This window comes from Hemiscyllium ocellatum, chromosome 18 (assembly GCF_020745735.1).
Source record: "Hemiscyllium ocellatum isolate sHemOce1 chromosome 18, sHemOce1.pat.X.cur, whole genome shotgun sequence".
NCBI classification, from domain to species: Eukaryota; Metazoa; Chordata; class Chondrichthyes; order Orectolobiformes; family Hemiscylliidae; genus Hemiscyllium; species Hemiscyllium ocellatum.
The window spans coordinates 27753081-27776258 of NC_083418.1; the positions used below are offsets into that span (position 1 = coordinate 27753081).

A 23178-nucleotide genomic window follows, 5' to 3' on the forward strand; every position below is an offset into this window, starting at 1 on the left:
GCATCCATCTTTCAAATAATTTGCTCCCAGCTCTCTACTTCCTCATGGAACAGATTTCATTTTCCTGTGCAAGCTCTTTTTCCAACTCTGTGAGAGATAATGCATTCCTACCTCCATCAACTGGTGCATGGCAATTGTAGAAATACTGTCCTTCCTGCAACATATTGGGGGTGGTATGGTGGCTCAGTGGTTAGCACTGCAGCCTCACAGTGCCAGACACCCGGGTTCAATTCCAGCCTCGGGCGAGTGTCTGCGTGGGTTTCCTCCCACAGTCCAAAGATGTGTAGGTCAGGTGAATTGGCCAAGCTAAATTGCCCATTGTGTTAGGGGGAATAGTCTGAGTCAGAGGGAAATGAGTCTGGGTGGGTTACTCTTTGGAGGATCGGTGTGGACTTGTTGGCCTGAAGGGCCTGTTTCCACACTGGAGGGAATCTAATCTAATGTTCCCAGAACACATTATGTGTAATTTGTCCTCAGCTCACCTGTAAACCATGCTCTTGGTTTTCTGCCATACGTTGAGAACATTGCTACCCTTTGTCATCCCCAGCTCTCCATCATTAAGTGTGACACACTTCTGGTTCCCTGTTAGACTGCATAGCATACTCAGCTCTTAACTCCTACGTAATATACTCAGAATTTCTTCTGTTGTCTTATAAGACTTTTACAGCTCCCTCTGAATAACAGTATTCTTTTATGCTGTCTTTCATTCTCGGCCCTAACTCGTTCTTTAGTCACATTTTATTGTGATTTTTCAAAACGTGACTTTCTTTGCAAGGTCAAGTGGGCACCACACAACTGTCGCAGTGCTGCAGCCTATATCTGAAGGAATGCTGGAGTTGTTCTTTTGTACCCTGTTGGATCTCAAAGCACAAACCAATCAGTGAACCCCTGGCAGGAGCCCAGAGGCCTTCCTCACACAGCATTTTACTGGGCGAGGCATCACTCTCATTGTCCAGTGATGAAGCTGATACAGTGCAGCCGACTTCCAGTTAACTTGCACAAGGTCAGGCCTCAGCACACAGTGAATCCCTCTTTATTTCATGGTACTGCAACACTCCCTGCTGTCCAGCATTTGCCCCACTCAGCATATTCCTTGATATCAAAATATTCTGAGCATAAATTAAGCAGTCTTAATTTAAGGAAAAATCACTTTTAACACAGATTTGGAGCACATCAACTACTGGGCAATAAATGTTCAAGGTTCATGTAGTTTGCCTTCTGTCACGCTGGTTGGTAGTCACAAGATACAATGATAGAATATGCAATGCGCTTTGAAAGATACACAAAAACAGATAGCAAAGAGATTTAGGATTCTTTTCAACAGTCAAGAGCAGGAGGTTACAACTAGATGGGCTCAGGGATGATGAAAATATGAATCACTCTTTGAACGAGTGCATTAGAAACATCAGAATCATAGAGAGAAAGATCAAATAAGCAGGCTAAAGCCATGAGCAGCAAGAATACTGAAGGAAGAGTCACATCTCAAACATTCCAAATAGGTTTATACAGCTAAGTAACTGGGAATTGCAGATATTTTCTCATCAACCTCTGGGTAAGTGCAACTTGAAGGTGTATTTCCTGGCTCAGAGGTACTGTACCACAAGAGCCCTTAGCTAGAAGACATCTGACAAAGTTTTACACTTGTAGATGTTGAAATGTTTAAGCCTCATTGGTGGGTAAATTAGTTAGATTTGAAACAGAGACAAGTAGAAGAACAGGGGTGTTAAATGGAAAATACCTCGAGAGCATTCATGATAGGAGTTATGCGCTCTCTGCTTTAGATTCCCAGTTCTCTATTGAACAGGATTTATAAATAACATTGTGCTACTTTTTAAACTGATAAATTAATGAATAGTACTAAATGCCTCAGTGATTATCAAGGTGAATATTAATGAAATTATGTTAATCTGAGTAGAATTTAGTCAATTATTTTTCATGTTAAGTAAATTTAACGATGTACATTGGAACAGTGATGTGAAGCATGAACAAAATGGAGGCATATCCATTTGAAAAAATCTGTGAGATTATTAGCTATTAATCACCTTTAGAATAAACTTCCTAATTCCTCGATTCCATTCAGCCATATTAGTCACTCACTTTAACCTGAGTTTATCAATTAGGATCACCTCATCTTACAGTCCAATAAGACCTTTGGTCTTGCTGTAATCTGTCCCATCATCTGCAAATTGTGTTTAGTGTTAAATCATCTTTATAATTCGTTATTCTCCTCGTACTGCTTACCCAGGGGTTCATATGTTCACTAAACTGCTAAGAAAAAGTAAGTGTTCCTATACTTTAAAATTGCCATCTCTATTACTTTGGAAACTGTGAATAAAATCATCTGTTACATTTAAAGTTTTAATTCAACACAAACTCACTGGTATGTTTAATGGCAGGATTATTCCATTATTCTTGTCATACTTAGATGTCTCTGTCTGAGCATACTTCTTTTGTCCGGCTATGACCCTGTACAGTTTTGAACAAATCAATGTGGAGTTCTCGACATCATCCCACTATTCATGACCACCTAGTTTACAGCCATAATCATTCCAATTGTTGGCAACTTCTCCTTTGATATATTTCCATTCCCCTGGATCTCAGTCCTTTCTTCTTCCACTTTTTATCTAGCCCAATCTTTGCTAATTATCCTACTCTACAGTAATCAGTTTCATTCAGATTGCATTCTCTCAGTTCTGATGATCTCTTCTCCTTGTGTAAACACCATCACAACATCTATTTCTCCTATTTACTGAAGGAGGCTCAAGAACGGCTGGTTTGGAAAGACTGCATCTTGTTTTGCTGGTATTTAAACTTTCTCCCTCAAATTGGTGACATGATCTTTTTATCTTTACAGTATTTAACAACTGAGCTGTGGGATCCTCTCAACTCTCCACTTCTATTCTTTGTACTTCAACATAGTAGAGCTGCAACGAAAAGACAGAGAGCACACAGTGTTTAAATGAAGACACACTGCATGATCTCCTATAATAATTATTTTACAAAACTTCTAAGCTATGGAGACCTTATTGTTTTACACTTGGCAGCCTTTTACAGGCTTTGATCTTTAAAAGAAAACATTTGCAACATTTAACCATAAACTTTCAGTATCTTTGAGCTAACTCTTTTCAACACACTTCCCAAATCTTTTCCATCCAGCTCTCAAAATCTTAAAACAGACTGAATGTGTGCTGGAATTTATTGCAAAGATATAGGATTTCAGGTTTAAGTAGGTTATTCTGACTATGTAAGGATACTTGTGAGCTGATATTTTGACTGTTTTCCAGTTTAAACAACATCTTCAAAATAACACATAAATACGAAAAATCATTAACGGACTCAGGGCCCTTACACTTCAACTAGTTTTCACCAGAGAAAAACTGAATGACTCAAAAATCATTTTTCAAAAACACAGTGATGGATAATGCAGATGTAATCAGATCATGTAACACGCTCTGAGAAAACAGAACAAGGAGTATAATAATTAAGCAAGGATAAGCATATTTCTAGATTAGAAGGGCTCTTCCTTTTCATCAGAGAGTTATGGAGATGTAGAATTGACTCCCAGCTATGAGAGTTTCAGTAAATATTCATAGCAAAGAATAGAAAAGTTTCCTTCCAATAGCTCAGTTAAGAAAATAAATAGTTGAGGAGAGGTTATTACAAACAGGATTGAGGATCAAAGGACATAGAATGTAATGGGAACATTAGCATAGAGATCTCACATGTCATGTGTAATAGCGGACAGAAGCATTGGGAAGGCCATTCTGGTGTTTTGGCAAGCTTTTGACAGTGCAAGACGGAAATAATGGGCAAAATATTTCTTTTAGATGTTCAAATACTTGTGAAGAGAATATGGTCAAAGGAAATGGGTTTGCACTTTTGGTTCTCAAATTTTCTCCATGAGCATCATATGCAATTAATCACCGTGAAATTAAATGAAGAAAATTTGGCTAAGTATTAGTGTGATTAACAGAAAGGAACTCTGTTTAAAATACTATCAGGACGGACAATAATTCATACAATGCAGGACTTCCTCAATAACGCACTTTGGTGTCAGCAGAGATTAAGCATTCAAGTCCTAGAGTGGGGTTTGAACACACAACCTTCGGACCCAATACTAAGCATTCACTGAGACAGCTGACTGTACATGATCTATCTTAGCATGGATTTGCTGGCACAATGTCTGCTTTCACACAGAGCTGGACTGAGATTGATGCAGTACTTGAAGCGACCACTGGAGGTTATTAGCACACTTTTTTAAAAACTGCAGTTAAAGTATTATCTTCTGAAAGGAAAGGAGAACTGCAGCATTTCAGTTTCTGTGCATTTTTAGTATTGCAGCAATGAACTGCTTTCTATTCATAAAAAAAGTTGTACAAACTCAATTGAAAGAGGGCTGCACTGTACTCCAGATATTAGAACAGCAAGACATTCACACACAAGATTCCCAGTACATCTTCAACTCCTCACTCTTGCAGCACCTTTTACAGAGATCACAGGAAACTACGTTCCATTTGTACAGATCAGAGAAAAAATATTGATAATTGATAGGTGAACCACAATTTTCTGTAAAGTGCAATTTTACCCCTTTATTTTCTTTGCTTTGCAAACTCCCCCCATCCCTACCCTCAAGCAATAACACAAGCCACTTATGAACAGAGGGGCAAGATGGAAACATATCCTCCCAGGCTACTGACATTGCTGCAGTATAACTGGTTATTATATAGTAAATGAAAAGGGCCTAAGATGGTGATCTTTCAGGTCCACTTCAAGATGCGGACAGGAAAGATGGTTAACTACATGTTCAAATTAAATTAAGACAATGACCCATAGGCGAGTGAGATTGTGCAAGTGTAAGTGTGTGTCCTTAATTCATTTGTTTCAATACCTCCCTTGCTGTAATTAGTGATGGAAGTGGTCTTAAGCACCCCCTGGAAAACTGCAAATCATCTTTAAAATCTCAATCAAATAAAAGTTATTTTAAAATGAGTGGAAGTAATTAGAATAGAAGTATTAGAATACTGTAAAACAATAGCAAAATTGCTTACAACTACAGAAACAGCCTGTGAGCATTCAATATCTGTGACCATCATGATGTCTGCACTTTCCTATAGCTTAAAATCCAACATCATCAGCAGGTCTAAATTATTTTCCCTGCCCCTTAGGTCAAAGGTGTTAAACATCAGCTCTATTTGATGTGATTTCATTCAGGATCCTATCACACAGAGCTTTAGTACATTTGGACATTCCTCTCTGACAAGCAGTCAGAGTTTAAAATTTTGTTCCACAAAACACTGGTTATTAATTGAATTGAACTTCCACTTTCAGAAGAAGGAGAGAAGAGGGGAAGGTGACAAGAGAAAGGTGGGGTGGGGGGAGGGGGGGAAACATGAGTGTTTATAAGCATTAGCTCAGTACTTTTATCAGTGAATATTGTGCCCACAGTTTTAAAAAAACTCCAGTGGTGTTATGGTGAGTAATGGCACACCACTCAGTAAACAGTGAGTCTACATGCTGTCAAATCATAAATACAGATTGAGCATGAACTAACCTCCTGGTCCTGGTCGGAAGTTGCTGTGAGGCATTCGACAATTCAATCAGGGAGGCATCCATCTTGGCTTGTTTTTCCTTCTCCATTTTCATCTGCAGTTTTGCATAGAGTCAAAAGAATATAATGTACAACTTAATTCATATGCTTCTGCATTCCTAACTCAGCAGAGTAGCTACACAAAGGACATGGATTTAAGAAGGCCTCAAAAGGTTCAACACAACAGCCTTCATTTGCACAATTCAGAATCAAAGAATATTGATCACCAAACTCAAAATAAGGGTGTCAGAATCTAATCTGAACCATAAATAAAATCACGACAATTGTCACTAAGAAAACAATGATAAACCCCAACAATTACAGCGTCTAAGAAAAACCTATGCAAGTTGGACATGTTTGCATTAAAATAAAGAATGAAGGGTCATGGAGGAACATGGAAGTGAATGAAGCAGTGCCACATTAATTGATCTCCTGAGATCTTCTGATAATGCTAAAGAGCACTTCGCTGTGAGGCTTCTTTTCCACTGCCAAACCATTTAGACAAATCTCAGTTTCTCATGCCCAGGATGGACCTGAGTCTTCCCGACATTTTGGAATCACAATATCTCTTCTTGTTGATGGATACTTGTATAGGTGATGAAAAAAATCTGTTTTCTGGTGCTGTTGAAGAAGAGGATTGGAGGGAGAAAAGGGGCGGTGTCGCTCCTAATTTTCTTTAATTAAATTGAAGGGCCTGTGGTCACACCCACCAATACCTGTACCTAAAGGGGCATTACTCTCTCATATACAATAAATCACTGCCTCCCAAATAGAGGACTCTGGTTGATTGCAGGTTACAGCAGGTAAATTCTGTTGCAGGATAGGCACTTAGGTTTTATACCACCTTAGTGCGCTGAGGCTAGAGTTATAGTTCTTCAGCCGATAATCAAGGCATGATGCCCCCTTACCAAATAACTGTTATCAGTATCTTGCGCAATACTAAATACTTATTGACATATTGAGAGAGCAATAGGGAAACCAGGATGTAGGCAAGAAAGAATAGTGTTAATTATTTTAATGTGAGATCTGGATCTGTGCCTTATAACCAGATAATTGAAAATTAATGGCAGAATCGCCATTGTCCACCCAATCCTTCAAAATTTCTTTTTATAGGTCGGGTTATACCCCACTTTGTTTGCTCTAAATATCCTCCCTTTCAAATACTTTATATTTGGCTTGGCCTTTGTTCTTGAGCAGCTAAAGCTACAAGATGACTTAGCTTGCACGCAACCACATGTCTGATCATCAGGAACAGGTCCCTCCAGTGGAATGAGGGAGACAAAATTAACAGCTCCAATCTAGCATTAACATGGTGTATTACACTCCCTATCACTTGCCATCTTCTCTTGCAAACCAAGAGGTGACACTAAGCAATAGGTGATTTCCTCATTGTGAAGGCTGGAAAGATCTGCCTGTGACATTGCACTTCCCAGTGCCTGTTTAACAAACTACATTGCATTGAGTATGCTTTCAGTTGCCAGAATTCTGTCAATGTCAGCTGGCAAGTATAATTCTGATCTAGTCAAATGCAGTGTTCTTCCTGTCAGGAGGAAGTGAATGAACTTGGATTATCAATGGAACTTCTTCAACGTGGACCGATGCAATGCATTTGCCATTTTCTCAATGCATTATTCGGTAACCTAACCAACAAGCAGTCCTCTCTTTCACATCAACAGTTTTCCGAGTTTTATCAGAAATATAGCTTCAGGTTTATCAGTAAAAAAAATTCAACCTTAATTCTTGATCCATCTTTTGCCGCTGGTGTTTCTAGAATTATAACACTGGATCATCAAGCCAGTCTTACAATTCACTTGGCAAATCCTATCCTGTGCTACTTACCATGACGGTATGTGTATGTACTATCAACTTTCAACAACGTGGAAACAAAATGATGTTGAGCCAAATAAGCTGAACAAAAGAAAGATGACTGCATTCATTCATACAGCCCTTTTCATTACTTCAAGTTGTCCAAAAGCTCTTTACAACTAATTAAATATTTTTGAAGTATAGGCTTTGTAGTGTTGGAAATATATCAGCCTGTCTGTACACAATAATGCCCCACAAAGAAAAACAAGATAACAATGAAATTATCTATCTTAGGCACTGGTTGAGGCACATGTGTCAGCACGACCCCCCTGCTGTCCTTCAAATAATGCCACACAATCTTTGATAACTCCCCATACAACAGGTATATAAACAGCTTTCATATCATCTAAAGAGCAGCACCTCAGACAGTGCAGTACTCTGTTAGTACTGCATCCAAGTGTCAGGTTGGATTGTGTTTAAATCTCTGGAGAAGACTTAAATGCACAAATGTCTGACTCAGAGGTGAGAGGTACAGATGATATAATACCGAATGTGCCTGACTATCATGCTGAGAGAGTGTCTAACTAAAGTCAAATATAGTCCATAATATCAAAGTAACTAAACTGTACAATCTTAAAATTAATAACGTGAAAAAATCTTGATCCAGAAGTAACATTGAAAGTTTCTGCTCTCCGCACTTGACAACTAATGTCTTAATTTGACAGGAGAGATGACAAACCTATCACGATTGAGTGAATGAGTATAAATGAGGAATTGAACAAGATTGAAGAGGACCTCTCAAAAGAAATGAACAATTAAAAGACCAACCCAAAAGACATTGTAAAATCCCTTTAACTGGTATGAACTAAAAATGAAACTTTATATTCAACAACGAGCTGCTTAATGTTGGGCTACTATACAAATGTACGATTTTAAAGTAATTCCTAGCAGGTTTCAGAACTACATTGAGGGCACATAGACTTTTCCAAAGTTGTTTTCAGGTAACGATATTCCTTGAAATGAGATTTCCTATGGTACCATTTGTGATTTTAGTAAAAGTTTTTGTCTATTAATTATAGATTTCTGGCAGCGGTTGGAAGCAGTTCATCAAATAGGGACCTCGACGATGATACCCTCTTGGCTCCCAGCCAAACTAGATCAACAGTTGAAGGGATATTAGCTGCCTTTTTAGCCTTGTAATGAAATCTACCCTAAGACTAGTCCCTACTGTATGTGAGCAGGATGGCCTGAAATGGCTGTCAGGACAACAATCTGTCAGATACTTACAACGGCTTGTTTCTTCTGAAGCTCCTCCAACATCTCCAAGAGGTTTTCATCTGCAACATCAAATGCTGTTTGACCCTGAGATTCAGGAAAAATCTGTCAATCTTCTGACAATTGCTAGTCTCCACTTAACTTTTGATACAGTAAAACAAACATGTAACCTTCCCCGCTCCCCCCTCCCCCAACCCATCTATATAATGCAAGCAAATGAGTACAATGCCTGTCATTGTCAAATTATTACCACCTTAATTTGAACTCCAAGCCCTCTATTGCTTGACCCACTAAGCATTGGAAAGGTCAAGTATCCACTCAACAAGCATTTCAACTACACTTTAAAAATGGCATCTTTATGACTATATTTCTTTTTAAGAAGCTTTCACTCAGTTTTATGGACAGGAAATTGCCTTTCTCGAATTGAAGTATGTCAGTCTTCCAGACAGTTTTAGAAATAATATCGTCAGGCTCAGTTCTCAGGAAACAGAGATCAGACAGCATCTGTAGCCCTGCAGCTGGTTTCAGGTTTAGCTCTAGCTTTCCAGTTATTGACTACTTACTGCTTTTGAAACGGTTTTACCAGTGTCTAACCTCCTGATAGGCAGCATTTGCATCAGCATTAAATTGCAACTAGGTTCCATTGTAAAACAGTCGATGACACCTGTCTTAATGCGTGATGTGCCCATGTAAAATCATTGTATTTATATTAGCCCAAGAGTGGAGTCATCCAAGGTAGTAACCAGTCTATATAAATACGTTGCTTATGGTTCCTCATAAGGAGATTGGATTCAGCTTCATCAATTCCCTACAGTTTATTCATCCAAAAAGAAATATAGTATTTCTGTAGAGTGAAGCTGCTCGTGCAAACTCAAACTGATAGAACATCTCACATTATGCACAATTTTCAAACTGTGAAGTAGAAATCTAAAATGCAAGTTGAACAGGAAACAATTATTTACAAGTGTGAAAACAATTGAGCATCGGTTTTACACAATACCTTAATTTTTATTTCCTATTTGAGTAATGCAAAGGAAAGCACAACAATATGGTACAGTACAGAAATCTAATGTAATATAAAATACCAATTTACAGAAACAAACTCCAAGAAAGCTGCACAGTAGAAAACAGAGGAGCATGGTGCACTATGAAGCAGCATCAACAGTTTGGAACAACAGAGCACTAAATAGCATGCAGTAAAAAAATACAAAGTTCAGTGTAACAGAGCAGCATAGTCTCTTAAACACACAACTGAACAAATGGCTGAATATTACACTGGAGTAGACAATATTTCAAATGTATTGCAAAACAGAGCAAATAAGCTGTGAGAAATGAAATCCAATAAAGCCAATAAAAAGGAACACACTGCAAAACTGAATATTCAATATAGATCAACCTTGAAATAGAGATGAATAGTGCAATTTAGCCCAATACATAACATTGTGATAATCAAGAGCAACATTAATATTATGCAATATTCAACAATGCAAAGCATAGTGCATGTACAACAATATGGAGTACAAAGTCAAGTGCAGAGCAAAAGCTCAAAACACTGTAACACAATTCGCTATGTTGGTGGAGTGAGACCTTTGGCAAGTAAACAACCATGAGGCTGTTTGTACATTGCAGGATACAAACCGTAAGGTGGAATATCACTGATGAATCTCATTAGTGCTTTTGGCTCAGAGAGCACACAGAAATAAACAACAACCACTAGTTGTTGATGAAACATTTTAACACAGTAAAAGGTGCATTCCTTTTTATAAGAACAATACAACACAAAATTTGCTACATGAGGAGATATAGGAAGGCAGGATCAATATCAGAGGGGGAGTGGTGGGGGGAAGCAAAACAACAGTGTTTACGCAAAACAACAAATGGAGAAAGAGAAGAAAATACAGAGCTAGAGAGAGTATTCCCAATGTTAAAGTCTTGACATGAAGCGATTAAAGTTGGGAATCCACATCAAGCTAAATTTAAAATGAGTGCAGATACCCACAACCACTTCCATATAGAAGGACATGGGCAGCTAATACATGGGATTAAGACCACCTGCAAATTCCCCTCCAAGCCATTCCTCATCCTGAATTGGAAATATAATCTCCCTTCCTTCAGTATCGCTGGGTTTAAAATTCTGGAATTTTATTGACATTCCTAATTACTATGGCCAATTCACCTAACCTCCACATATTTGGTTTGTGGGTGGAAACCCACGCAGACACAGGAGAATGTGGAAATTCCACACAGACAGTCGCCCGAGGCTGGAATCAAACTTGGGTCCTTGGCACTGTGAGGCAGCAGTGCTAACCACTGAGCCACAGTACTGCCATGTAACATCACAAAATACACTTAGGCATCAGATCCTGTCATGCTGCATTGGTGAAGGTGCCTGTCCCTCGATTTGAGAATGATGTCTATTCACGGCTGTGAGTTTCTGCCCTGGCATTCCATGCTGTAAACCAGAGATCTTAGGGTGCTTGGGGCAGGAGATTCCATCAGATAGTAGGATCTAGTGTACAGAATCTGCTTCCCTTTCTTTCCTTCTTCACTCATTAGGATACTGTGATTCAAAGTGTAATGCATAGATGGTCAGCTTGTCACTGTTCTGACCATTATAAATAGATATCGTTACCGTGCCTCAAAGAGAGGCCGAGACTGTCCTTAAAGCATTCCATTGACCTCCCCGGAACACTGGCTATTTAATTGTTGAAGAAACAGGACATGATGATTTTCAGCTTACTAGACATAAGGCCCAGTTCAGTGAAGTTGGTTTTTCATGAGTTTTACCTGAATGTTTGTGGAGTTGACTTCAAGGAGGACACAAGTGTTTATTCAACACTTCTCCCATTTGAATCCAGAGAGAGTCCAGTGTCCACGACATTGTACTGAACAGGATGCCAAATTAATCTAACTCCTTCTCTCTTCCCTTGGTCCATATCCCTAAAGTCACTGTATATTCATCTTCTTACCTAAAAAGTCTCGTAAACGCCCCTACCGTATCTGCCTCCACCACCATGCCTGGCAGCACATTCCAGACTCCTTACCATTCTTTGTGTAAAATAATTGCCCCTTACAATTCCTTTGAACTTTCCTCCTCTCACCTTAAATGCATGCACCCTACTTTAAGACATTTTAACTCTGGGGAAAAGATTCTGACCGTCAACTGGATCTATGCATCTCAAAATTATAGACTTCTATCAAGTTTCCTGTCAGCCTGTATCACTCCAGAGAAAACAGCCAGAGTTTTTCAAGCTTCTCCTTATAGCTCATACCCTCTAATCCAGGCAGCATCCTGGTTAACACCTCTCCAAAACTTATACACCCTTCCTGTAATATGGCGACCAGAATTGAATGCAATACTTTTAAGTGTGGCCTAACCAAAGTCTTATAAAGCTGCATTAACATATCCCGTCTCTTACAATCACAGAGTCATAGAGATGTACAGCATGGAAACAGACCCTTCGGTCCAACCTGTCCATGCCAATCAGATATCCCAACCCAAACTAGTCCCACCTGCCAGCACCTGGCCCATATCCCTCCAAACCCTTCCTATTCATATACCCATCCAAACGCCTTTTAAATATTGCAATTGTACTAGCCTCCACCACTTCTTCTGGCAGCTCATTCCATATACATACCACCCTCTGAGTGAAAAAGTTGCCCCTTAGGTCTCATATCTTTCCCCTCTCCCCCGAAACCTATGCCCTCTAGTTCTGTACTCCCCACCCCAGGGAAAAAAGTCTATTTATCCTATCCATGCCCCTCATGATTTTATAAACCTCTATAAGGTCACCCCTCAGTCTCTGAAATTCCAGTGAAAATAGCCCTAGCTTATTCATCCTCTCCCTATAGCTCAAATCCTCCATCCCGGCACCATCCTTGTAAATCTTTTCTTAACCCTTTCACAACATCTTTCCAATAGGAAGGAGACCAGAATTGCATGCAATATTCCAACAGTGGTCTATACAGGTGCAACACGACCTCCCAACTCCTGTACTCAATACTTTGACCAATAAAGGCAAGCATGCCATATGCATTCCTGAAGAAGGGTTCATGCCCAAAACATCGACTCTCCTGCTCCTTGGATGCTGCCTGACCTGCTGCGCTTTTCCAGCAACACATTTTCAGCATATGCATTCTTTACCAGCAAATCTACCAGTGAGGCTACTTTCATGGAGCTATGGACTTGAAACCCAGGATCCTGCTATTAACGGTGTACTTTTCCTGAAAATTTGATCTCTCAAAACTGCAGCACTCACACCTATCCCAGATTAAACTCCATCTGCCATTTCTCCACCCATGTCTGCAACTGATCGATAACCCACTGTATCCTTTGAAACTCTTCTATACAATTCACAACTCCATTGATCTTTGTACTATCTGCAAACTTTCTCACCCATTCACATTTTCATCCAAGTCATTTATATAAATCACAAACAGGAGAGGTCCCAGTATGGATCCCTGCAGAACACAACTAGTCATGGACCTTCAGCCTGAAAAACACCCTTCTAAAACTATCTTCTACCTTCTGTGGGCAAGCCAATTCTGAATCCATGCAGCCAAGTTACTATGGGTCCCATGCATCTTAAATCTTCAGAATGACCCTACCATGAGGGGCCTTGTTGAAAGCCTTACTAAAATCCATGTCGACAATATCCACTGTTTTATCCTCATCGATCAACTTTGTCACCTCCTCGAAAAATTCAAACAAATTAATAAGACATGACCTGTCCTGCACAAATCTATCTTCTCTGCTTCCTTTCCTGCACCTTATTTGATTTCAATTCACATTCCTTTTTCTTTTTTTCGTTCTTAAGTCTACTGGTTAAGGTGATAATGTTGGCCCCATCATTCATCAAGTCCCAAGTGCCCTGTCACCTCACCATGTTGTAGTCTGCTCACACGTTCAGCAGTTTATAGGGCAAAAAGAAGACTGCATAAAAAAGATCCATCACCGTATGCCATTAAATGCTCCATTGACACAATGATAAAAAGTGCAGTGAGTTTTGAGAAGATTTGAAGCTCAGGTTGAGGTTTTGGATGTAGGTTTGCGCCCTGAGCTTGAAGGTTAATTTCCAGATGTTTCGTCGCCCTACTAGGTAACATCTTCAGTGAGTCTCAGGCACTGCTGAAAATTCCTGATTTCTATTTATATGTTTGGGTTTCTTTGGGTTGTTCATGTCATTTCCTGTAGTGATGTTATTTCCTGTGGTGAAGTCACTTCCTGTTTCTTTTCTCGGGGGTGGTAGATGGGGTCTAACTCGATGTGTTTGTTGATCGAGTTCTAGTTGGAATGCCATGCTCCTAGGAATTCTCGTGCGTGTCTTTGTTTGGCTTGTCCTAGAAGGATGTGTTGTCCCAGTCGAAGTGGTGTCCTTCCTCATCCGTATGTAAGGAGACTAATGAGAGAGGGTCATGTCTTTTTGTGGAGAATTCCTAGAAGCATGGCATTCCAACCTGAACTCTTACAACAAACACATCGAGTTAGACTCCATCTACCAACCCCTTGAGAAAAGGAACAGGAAGTGACTTCACCACAGGAAATAACATCACAGGAAATGACACAAAGAAACCCAAACATATAAATAGAAAATGTGAATTTTCAGCAGTGCTTCACCTGAGGCCCACTGAAGATATTACCTAAGAGGGTGACGAAACACCTGGAAATGAACCTTCAAGCTCAGCGAGCAAACCTACATCCGATAAAAAGTGCAATCTGGAGTTAATGTTTAATGAATTGCAAAGAAGTGAAATATAGTGCATAACTCATTTGATCATCCATGGCAAGAGACAGTGAAACACTGTCTGAGAAGAGACTCTGTAAGGGAACTGAATTAACATTAACACTGTTACAATCAATAAGATAAAAATGGTCACAAGACTGGAAAAGGTAAAGTGTTATAGAGTCAGAGATGTACAACTCAGAAACAGATCCTGGTCTAACTTGTACATGCCAACTAGATATCCCAAATTAATCTAGTCCCATTTGCCAGCACTTGGCTCATATCCCTCTAAACACTTCCTATTCATATACCCATCCAGATGCCTTTTAAATGTTGTAATTGTACCAGCCGCCACCACTTCCTCTGGTAGCTTATTCCATACACACACTTCTGTAAGGTCACCCTTCAGTTTCCAATGTTTTAGGGAAAAGAGCCCCAGCCTATTCAGCCTCTCTCTATTGCTCAAACTCTCCAACCCTGGCAACGTCATTGTAAATCTTTGCTAAACCCTTTCAAGTTTAACAACATCTTTTCTACAGCATGGAGACCGGAATTGAATGCTGTATTCCAAAAGTGGCCTAACCAGTGCCCTGTACAGCCACAACTTCTATACTCAACACACTGAACAATAAAGACAAGCATACCAAATGCCTTCCTTATTATCCTATCTACCTGTGACTCCACTTTCAAGGATCTATGAACCTGTACTCCAATGATTTTGTTCAGCAACACTCCCTGGGACCTTACCATTAAGTATATAATTCCTACCCTGATTTGCCTTTCCAAAATGCAGAACCTCACATTTATCTAAACTAAATTCCATTTGCCAGTCCACTGGCCCATCTGATCAAGATCCCGTTATACTCTGAGGTAATCTTCGCTGCTGTCCACTACACCACCATACCTTGCATGTTCACATCCAATCATTTATGCCAGTGGTGTATCCACCAATGCAAGGCAGCTCAAAGCAGCCACATTTGCCACATTGTCTCCTGGAGGGTGTTCCAACTTGTAATTATATGCACTCAGAAAAAGAACCCACCTCTGAATTCGATCTGAAGTTAGTTGAGTTGTTATAATTCAAGATACACTCAGAAACACAGAATGTTAAAGAATTATTGAGCCTCACAACAGAAGGGAACTAGGTTCACATGTAGTGTGCCTATTAGAGTCAGACAGCATAAAACCAGACTCTTCAGTCCAATGAGTCCATGCCAACCATGTTCTCAACTAAACTAGTCCTACCTGCCTGAGTCTGGCACATATTCCTCCAAACCTTTCCTATTCATAAACATATCCAAATGTCTTTTAAACAGCATAACTGTACTTGCATCACCAGTCCCTCATGTTTTTAAATCTTTCTTCTGATGTGTCCAAGAGTGACTGGTTGAGGAGCAAAAATGGGAACCCAGTTTGAATGGGAACCCTTTCTCTATCCTAGAGGCCCTTAAGTTATCTGAAATAGTTTAGCTGTTGTGTCAAGGTAGATTTAGATGAAATCCAGGATCTTCCTAATTTGCAAAGGTATTGATGCCGTATCAGGGGCATGTCAATCAACTGCACAGAGAAGAGCCTGAAACAATGACTTCAGCCTCAATATTGGACACCCACTCTTACCAAAAACTCAGCAGCATTAATGCAGGAATGCCAAACCCATCATTAAATAATACCAGACTCACCACTTTATTGATGGCCTGCATGTTGCACAGGTTCTCCACTAGCAGTTTGCACACCTCCTCTTTGCCCCAGTGCGATGCTGCATGCAATGGAGTCCAACCGTCATTGTCTAGGCTGTTCACATCGAAGCCAGCCTGGATTAACAACCTGCAACCACAGAAACGTGTTATAAAAAAAACTTTGTTCAGGAAAGGCTAGCACAGAAGAAACCACTTTTTTTTTTGCAGAGCCCACTGCTCTCTTCAGGCATGTATCCTTTATATTTTGTGAGTCAGCTAGCTCAGCGGACCGGACAGCTGGTTTGTAACTAGATTGACAGTAGATTTGATTCCCACACCAGCTGAGGTTATTACGGAGGTTCCACTTTCTCAACCTCACCCCTTGCCTGAGGCGTAGTGACCCTCATGTTAAACCACGGCTGGTGGTCTCTCGCTAATGTGAGCGCAGCCCTCTGGAACTATGGCAACATAACCTGTTCAGTGAATTTTCTGAGCAGAAACATCACCGTGTCTTGCCAAGGAGGGAGTGAACAATGAAGAATTACAAGATATAATGAATTTTTTTTTTGAAACATTTTGGTAAGTTTGGACTTCATATCAGCACTTTTCCTCGTTTTACATTCAGTGCCACATCAAGTATTCCCCAGCCAGGTCCATGACAGACAATGCAAACAGGTCATCCCCTTTACACAGTCCCAAAGATGTATATTAACCAAATCAGCAACCGTCCTTATTTTGTGAGTGAGAGTGACTGTGGAATACCAATTAGCACAAGCAGTTCCAAGCTTTGTATCCATCAGAAGGTCAGTGAAGACTGAAATTCTCAGGATCCTTTTAGCAATGAGTGGGCAGACTGCTATGCTGTCAGTGTGGGCTAGATTGGAACCTACATTTCACAGGCCAGCTCCCAAGAGACACACATTATTATAGGCGCCAAGAAAAATCCAACTCAAGGTTACAGCTGGAGGTCATCCACCCATTCCATTTCACTTTCTGATTTCGAATAATACTGCAAAGGACAATCCATCCCCAGAGATCTCAGGAAAATGCCTCTGACTGAGGGATGATTGCATTAGGATCTAAATATCAGAGATTATCTCCTTACTTTGGCACTCTTATCTCACTCACCTTGGCTATTCTGGAGATATTACATTTAACACTGAAGTGATAAGCTCTCACAACTGCCCTGTTTTACAGTCTCAACTAAAAACCTGCACCCACAAACATACTGTTGTTACCAAGGTATTATTTGGCTTGAAGATTCCATAAATTATTAATTTGACCCATACTTTGAGCCACACAAGCCTGAGGAATCACCAATAGCATAGCCTGACACTGCTCCTGATTTTGGATCAAGTAAAATCTGTTCCTAATGGCATGAAGTAGGAAAATTATCTTATACAAAAAGTCAACAAAACTCCAAATATTAAAGACTTTATATCATTCTAAAAGAAACACGTTCATAAAACAGGGTAAACAGGCAGTTAGTGAAAATCTGTTCACTAACACGGGGAATTCAATGTCTTCTGTGTAATCATGATACACTCACTTTATAACCTCTAAGTAGCCTTTGGCTGCAGCAACATGAAGGGCACTGGCTCCAGTTTTTGGATGTCGAATATCTTCTATTTTCCCTCGATTTAGCCATTGCCTGGCATCCTGGACCATTCGCTGCTCTTCCTCCCTCCTGGCTACCTCCACATCAATCCCTGAAGTCAAGAAACACAAAACATGTCACTGTCAACATAAGACTTGGCATCTCATCAGTGTATCTGCAAATGCATTTTATTCTCTATATCAACCAGTTTTGTGGTGTGTGCTGCCAGTTTAACAACTTTTGTTCTGTTCACTCCAACATTGCCTTCCATTCTTCCCAGTTGTTGTTGCTATTTGGATTGCCACTCATACACAGCAGCCAGGAAAAGAATTCCTTTCGAACTTCCGAAAGCATTCCATAACAATAATTTCCACACGTGGTCAGCCTCAAAGAGCTGGTTGGCAGAGATCTTATGATGTTTTGAGCTGACTTACAACATATCAATTGCCCCTGCTGCTCCTTACATTATTTCATCTCTTCTGTTCCTGTTTCATTTGCTTCTCTCTGACTTTTTATTTTGTTTCTCAGCCCTGATCTACATTTTTCTCTATGCTTATGTTTTCTTTTTATCTGTCCTACATCTCCAAAGTGATGGGCGGGATTGGACTGACAGTTGAAGGAGTGATCTCTGACTATGCCCTTCACAATGCAATAGAAAGTAGAGTCAACTGAACCGCATAACCACACCAGTTTCCCATGCAGCACACCAAAGACGTTTGAAATTTTACTCAAAAATGTATAGAAAAGGACAAATAAAAAAAAGAGTGGAAATGGCATACATTCCTTTTCAACTGTTGGGAATGATGCATCACAGCTAAAGCTGTACTATATCAATGCAGTTGTACCTCAATTAGAGTATTTCATTCCTAAAAGGAAAGTTGTGAAATTATAACACAAGAGTTAGGTTGATTATCTAGTGCAGTTTTGAAGGAGTGTTGTGCTGTCTGAAGTGTTGTATTAGAACATAGAACATAGAACAGTACAGCACAGAACAGGCCCTTCAGCCCACGATGTTGTGCCGACCACTAATCCTCATGTATGCACCCTCAAATTTCTGTGACCATTTTGTATTATGGAAGGGAAATTAACTCAAAGATCCTTCTGCCTTCTTAAGGCTGAAAAGGGTGGTGCATTTAGTTGTTCTCCCTCAAGCCCCCCCAGATAAGATCTATAATTTAGCCAAGATTAAAACCAACTAATTGTTATTAACTCATTGATTTGTTGTGGAAATATTCTGTACATTTCCTCAACAAAAACAGTGAACATAATTCATTATTACTTCAGTGGCTGTTGGACTCAGAGGTACGGGGAGGTTGTGAAAGGCACTATATAAAAATAAGCCAGTCAGTCTGTGGGTGAGGATGGGAATGGAATGAGTGTATTAGGGCCACTAACTGCAAAAGCTGTTTCCCATTCTTACACTATTAACTCTCCTAGCCATTAAAGATCACGGATGGCACTGCATATGGCAAGTCAAATTTTGTTCCTTTTCTCTCATCTGTTTCCATTATTCTTCGCTGCTCCTTACATTATTTCACCTCTTCTGTTCCTGTGTCATTTGCTTCTCTCTGACTTTTTAATTTTGTTTCTCAGTCCTATCTACATTTCACTCTGCACATATGTTTTATTTTTACCTGTCCTAAGTTTCGGAAGTGATTGGCAGGATTGGACTCTCAGTTGAAGAAGCAGCAGCCACCAATGACCCAAGCTAACTTTTTCTGATGAGGATTTGCTTGGGTAATGTGGTGTCCAGCCAGGTTTTAATGGCTGCTTCCCTGTCTGCCTCCCACAATTCTTATGGTTCTGAAGTCTCTCATGCCTACCATGGGGTCCTACCTACACGCACACACACAAACACTTCTATATTAGTATCTGAGCTGAGTTAGCTACTGCTGAGCCAAGAAGCTTATTTGTTTTTCTTCTCCATTCCAGGACTGGAGATGGTGACACTAATATAACAAAACAAATAATATTCTGGGTTTTATACAGGAGTGAATCAAATATAAAACAGCAAAGTTAATGTTGAATTTCTCTAAACAGAGCAGTTGGGTCATGCTACAATATTTGCAGTTCTGATCAACCCATTATCTAAAGAAAAGCAGAAATTGCTAACAAAAAAATGCTCAGCAGATTTGTCAGCATCTGTGGAGAAAAATCAGAGTTAATGTTTCGAGTCCAGTGACCTTTCCTCAGAACTGATGGTAGCTCAGGCTTGCAGTTCTGAGCAAGAGTCACTGGACCTGAGATGTCAACTCTGATTTCTCTCCATAGATGCTTCCGGACCTGCTGAGCTTTTCCAGCAACCTCTGTTTTTGTTGCTGATTTCCAACATCTGCAATCATGAAAGAAGTACTGACACACGCTTATGACTGAAGTTCTAGTTCTGAAAAGGAATCACACAACATATTTATCAACGAGAATGAAGTAGATTGAAAATGAGTGGAAGGCTGGGGACAATTTTACAACTTGCTGGCGTAGCATGCAGAACATTTGGAAGACCATAATCTAATCAAGCAGAATCAGCATGGCTAATTATTAGAGTTTTTCTAAGAATTGTCAACTAGAATAGATAGAGGGGAAGGTGTAGACATGTTTTGTTTGGACATCCAGAAGACGTTCGACAAGATGCTGAAGTTAGTACATTGGCATGGATAGAGAATTAGCTCATGGGCAGGAAACAGCGAGTGAGAATAAGTGCTTCTTTTACAGGTTGGAAACCAACGGGGTTCCACAGAGATCAGTGCCGGGTTTGTGACTGCTTACAAAATAAATTAACAACTTGGAGGAACAAAGTGCATGTACGAGAGGCAAATTTGCAGGTTACACTAAAATAGGTAGAAAGGCAGATTGTGAGAGTGACACCGATATTTTACAGAGAGATACTAATAGGTTATTAGGCAAAAAATTGGAAAATGGAGTATAATATGAAAATGTAAAGTTGTTCACTTTGGAGTGGAGAACAAAAGAGCAGAGTATTATTTAAATGGAGAAAAATTGTAGAAAGAAGGACAAAGGGACTTTGTGCATGACAATCAGAAAGCTACAACAGGCACAAAGGATAGTTAGGAAGGCTAGTGGAATATTGGTTCTTATTCCAAGGGGATCGGGGTATAAGAACAGCAAAGTCTTACTGCAACTGTACAAAGTGCTATTGAGACCACATGTGATGTCATTTAAACCTATGGGATTCTTAAGGGGCTCACAGGGCAAATGCTGAGAGGATGTATCCCCGTCATGGGAGAGTCTAGGATCAGAGGGCGTAGTTTCAAAACAAAGAGGTCCAATTTAAGACTGAAATGAAGAAAAATTTCTTCTGAGGGTTGACGGTCATTGGAATTCCTTGCTACAAAGAGCTCTGGGGACAGAGTCCTTGTGTATATTTAAGGCTGAGATAGATTCTGAATCAGTGGGGAATCAAGAGTTGCAAGGAAAGGGAAGGAAAGTAGAGTGAGGATTCTACTGGATGGCAGAGCAAGCTCGAATAAACCAAATGTTTATTCCTATTTCTTTTGGTCTTATTATCTTATTACACCATCCGTCTTTTAACCATCACTTTCTCAGCTCAATCATGACCACTGCTCACTTCTATTGCTACATCCCTTTGAAGTACTACTCAACCCCTAAATCCTTGCCATTCCATTATTCCAGTTTGGCCTCAACTTCCATTCCTCTGTCACACAACAGCGGCTTTCAGATTCAGCAGCCTTTCTGTACAATGAAAGAACTCAACGTCAGATAATGAAAGTCATCATTTGCCTAATGCCCTTTCATGCACTCTCACTGTGTGTCTCAGGTGTCAGAATGTTTACATTTCCTAACCATTAATCTTTCTTCCCAGGTGTCATGAACAAGAAAGATTATATTTTCTAACTGTGAACACAATCTGGAGGACAAAAACTCTTTCAGAAGTTCAAACAATTTTTTTTTAAAGAAACAAGCTTGTGAACACAGGAATTGCAATCTGTCTCAACTCTGAAGTTTATATTTACAAAAGGTTTGTGATGAGAACATCCCATTCTCTTTATTCTCTCACTGGAATGTGCAGGCTCGTGGTTCATGCAGCCTCTCTGCATGATTTTTAAACACAATGTAAACATTTCCTAAAAAAGCTTTTTGATACTGTCTTCTAGCTTTTCCTTCAAATAATTTTGAAGACGAACTCATCAATAACTGTAGGCAAACTGAAAAAACATTCCAGTCAATCAGCTGACTAAATGCTATTGATGCAGATTGGGAGCCAGTGGACGTGTTCGGTGCTTCATTTTCTACATTTAACCAATATCCAATATTTGTTCAATATCCAGCCAAAAAATATTGTTCTAGTTCAGGACTCGGGAGAAACTGGGATCTTGAAACAAAGCAGAATAAAAAAGACAAAAATACCGAATGATAATATTTTATCAAGCAGTTTTTTTCTAGATATATTATGCAAATAGCCTAGCTACGTTTGTAACACTGCGTTCAATTCTGTATCCACAATGAAGTGATGCCAATAAATCTCAGTTTTTTTTCCATGAGAGGAGAGACGAATGTGTTGCCGAAACAGGGACTCCTTCCTATCTATATAAAATTGGGTCCCAGCCTCAATCACTATCATGCACTATTAATAATGCACTGTATTTGGTGGTAATTAGGAGGAGGTGAGAATAATCAAGATCAGCCAGTCAGGGTGTCAACTGCATATCAACTGAATTCAAGTTATCTCCAGCTGATGAGTATCATTTGGGGATTTATGTGTATACATCTCAGTGAAGGGATTGTGGGGCACACTGATAGTGACAATTAAGAGGCCCATGTCCAAATCCTAGATACCTCCAGAGATGTGTGATAATATTGCTGAACAGGTTGTTTAGAAAATGCTTGAAAATAAAATCTTGTGACTAAAAACTAGACTCCAACACTCCTTTACTGTTTGGCTTTCTGAGTTGGACACATAGGGATCATCTCTCCTTGCTCTGTGCTCAATGAGGCAGTGGGTAGCTTTGTAATAGGATTGGTAAACTGATTGTTCAAAGACAAATTATCCATTTTAGTATCTGCTCAGTGGAGATACACATGTTCAACACCAATGATTTCTTTGTTTTCAATGATTCTTATGTAGCAAGCTCAAAGTAGCTTTACCAAAAAGAGAGAACACTGATATTTGAAGTTCGGCTCAAAGAGTGCCATGCAATTCACCCGCACAAGCATGTACCAATCCTGAGAAGGAAGCTCGTACAAGACCAAATGCTTCACCATGGTTCTACATTGTCGTGGAAGGCATTGGCAAGTGGTGGACTCTCCATCATAAGTATTCAGCAATATATAAGTTTATTCATACAAAAAGACCACCACATGCTCACATAAAGGATTCAACAATAGCAACTGGAAATATTTCCCACACAGAGTTTGATGAGTGATCACTGTCAAGGTTTAAAATTGGACACATTGCCATCATGAATAATCAGTGCCTTTGCGCCTCATTATCCAGTCATGGACAGTTCTCATGTGCCTGATAAAAAATTGACAATGGCA

The 23178-nt window shown here is 39.8% G+C and overlaps 1 protein-coding gene across 5 annotated transcripts in view; it reads right to left on the minus strand.

Moving 5' to 3' along the window:
- The window catches only part of zmp:0000001167 (protein phosphatase 1 regulatory subunit 12A), a 154528-nt gene that overhangs the window by 69910 nt on the left and 61440 nt on the right, over positions 1-23178 (minus strand). For all 5 annotated transcript variants that reach the window (XM_060838777.1, XM_060838778.1, XM_060838780.1 and 2 more), the window contains exons 4-7: positions 17617-17776; positions 16071-16215; positions 8681-8755; positions 5552-5643 (exon numbers count right to left, since the gene is read on the minus strand). In XM_060838777.1, the coding sequence (XP_060694760.1) occupies positions 5552-5643; positions 8681-8755; positions 16071-16215; positions 17617-17776 (472 nt within the window). The remainder of the gene's footprint in view (positions 1-5551; positions 5644-8680; positions 8756-16070; positions 16216-17616; positions 17777-23178) is intronic.